Below are 2,582 nucleotides of genomic sequence, written 5' to 3' on the forward strand. Positions count from 1 at the left end.
ACAAACAGCGTTACGTAGCTCTACACCTCCAGCAGCTTAACTTCTTCCTAACCTGACCCCATGGGTGGCTCCCCCACCCCCACTCCTCACCTCCAAATCCACCTAACAATATATTCTTTCTCCCCATCATGCATGAATATATCAGTTAAGTTGTGTAAATTCTAGTCTCAATTTTTCAACGATGATAATTTTATCTATAAAGGTCGAGCTAAGATTTAAAGGTGAGCATAAGTTAGATAAAAGGTGAGAACTAGTTAGATAAAATGTGAGCACGAGTTAGGTAAAAGGTGAGCACGAGTTAGGTAAAATGTGAGCACGATTTAGATAAAAGGTGACCACGAGTTAAGTAAAAGGTGAGCATGATTTATGTTAAAATGTGAGTTAGGTTAAGAGTAAGCACGAATTGTTATTCAATCCCACGCCATATTCACTACCTAACTCTCTGTACTGTGGTTATCTCCAGTGTTTCCTCTAAGCTACTCGGTTGCGCGGCAGTGAAGTAGTTCTAAAATACAGATACAACTTACTTAAAGACTTTTAGAACACCACGCACACAAAATACAAGTTGCATATTAGTTGTTTTTTTTCCTTAAAGGATACGTAGCATGTGATGTACTGCTATCTGGTTGAAAACTTGAACTTTGGCTCTAACCTATTATGTCGTTTATATTGAACTAGTCGACCCGCGGCGTAACATACGCCGCTATTTAGTGACCCAGGACTTCCTGATAGACACAGTTGTCCAAAAAGGGTGGGTTTGGGCAAACTACTGAAAGGGAATGATAGGAAGTAACTCTGGAGGGAGCAACATACAATTGTCCATGTGTGAAAACTGGTTTTGGAAGATACAGACATATCTTTTTGAATGTTTGCCCCTGTGCTTTGTTAATTGTCATGGCAAAGGCTAATCTGACAGGAAATTGTCTGCGCGTAAAGGTGAAAGGCAAATTTGAATCTGATGGAGTCAAGGATATCCGTGGAATAAGGTAGCAGCTGCGATAGTTTTACACTCCAGTACGTTGCGGTGAATGCTGGTAACAGTCAGTCTAGTGCCATTACAGAGACCTCTTGCTGGCATGAGGTTTCTAAGAAGCATGAAAACTGAACCAATTTTAATTTTGAGTTTATGCGGGGGCATGCCAGTAGGGGTAAGACTATTAAGAAATTCTACGGGGAAGGAAAGTTCATCTGCGGGATCGTCTGTGACGATGGAGTCAACGCTGGTGAAAGTTACTTCGTCTGTTGGGATAAGTTTCAATACTTGTTCATTCAGGTGCAGGGAGTCTTCGTTCGTGACACTTAGTCTAGCTCGCGTACTGAGTTGTTCCGAAGTGACAGTTGAGAAGTCGATGTCGCCATATAGTAATTGAACGGGATCAGAGTGAAGAGGGAATGAATGTGACGGTAATGTTACAGGTGTTCCAATTGTCCCGTCTCCAACATCGAGAAGCCATTTTGCAAAATGCTGTTCGTCAGGAAGAGCTCTCATATTTGTCGTCAGTGTAAATACATGCATGTGACGCCACAAAGGTTGCTTGTTTATGCAACTGGCGACAGTGAGTGCTCGGGAGCCACGCAGAATGACGGGGAGTATTTGTCGGAAATCTCCACCCAATAGAATTGTTTTCCCTCCAAATGGGTGCGTCTCACCTGTGAGATCACGTAACAATCTGTCAACTGCCTGAAATGCGCATGCATGTGTCATTGGCGCCTCGTCCCATATAATCAATTTGGATTGCAGAATATGTTGCGCGTGTTGTGAGATAGGTTTGATATTGCATGTGGAAGTAGGAGTGAGCTTCAACGTTATTTTAAATACCGAATGGGCAGTACGTCCACCCGGTAACAATGTTGCAGCTATTCCTGTATATGCAACGGTTACAGGAAAGTCTCCCCTGGCTCTGATGGTATGGATCAGAGTTTTATAGACAAAGGTTTTCCCTGTTCCTGCCGGACCATCTAAGAAGAAGCAGGTTTGTCGGTCGCGGTCGGGAGTCTGTGTATGCAGCGTCCGAAACAGTGTCAACAGCGTGCTTTTGTTCTGTATTGAGTTTGTCGTAGTGTTCTATAGCGTGGGAGTGTTCAGCCTGAGCATCAAAGACGGAAGATGAATGACACATCGGAAGAATGTCAGTAAGGGGTAGGTGTAATTTGTGCAGGTTGAGGCCATGTGGTTGAAGCATGTCATTTATTTCTGCTAGAGCATGCATGCAAGCGGTGCGTGTGGAATATGTTCTGAGAAAGTCCTCAGAAAGGGAAAGTATATGCGTGTCCCAAAGGTGTGGAACGTTTTGTGGTTCGCCGAAGACACAGATGAAAACAAAAAGTTGTCGCAAAAACGCTGGCATTTGTATCTCAGATGCCTCTATAAGTGTATCATGCCATATCTTCTCGTCTTTAAGAAGACCCAATAGTTGGCACGCCTCTTTGAAAGCTTTACATTCCACGCCGTTGACAGTTCGTAGATGCTTGAAACTCGTGATGCCTACGGAACGGTTAAGGAGAAGCCTGAGGTAATAACGTTCGGTGTCGTGAATGGCAACAACAGGCATTCTACCGATCACCTTTGCATCTCCTCTAAT

General features: G+C 43.6%; 1 protein-coding gene across 1 annotated transcript; it reads right to left on the reverse strand.

Annotated features, from left to right (window-relative positions):
* Positions 1 to 964: 964 nt before the first annotated feature.
* LOC131946752 (uncharacterized) lies at positions 965 to 1,489 on the reverse strand. Its single transcript, XM_059307678.1, has one exon. The coding sequence runs from the start codon at positions 1,487 to 1,489 to the stop codon at positions 965 to 967; it is 525 nt and encodes a 174-aa protein (XP_059163661.1).
* Positions 1,490 to 2,582: the final 1,093 nt, after the last annotated feature.

The sequence above is a fragment of the Physella acuta genome, unplaced genomic scaffold (genome assembly GCF_028476545.2).
Source record: "Physella acuta isolate Inbredline_101_S28 unplaced genomic scaffold, ASM2847654v3 ptg000570l, whole genome shotgun sequence".
Lineage (NCBI taxonomy): Eukaryota > Metazoa > Mollusca > Gastropoda > Physidae > Physella > Physella acuta.

Coding starts and splice junctions, on each gene's coding strand:
- LOC131946752 (XM_059307678.1), bottom strand. CDS start 1,489: ATGAGAGCTCTTCCTGACGAACAGCATTTTGCAAAATGGCTTCTCGAT.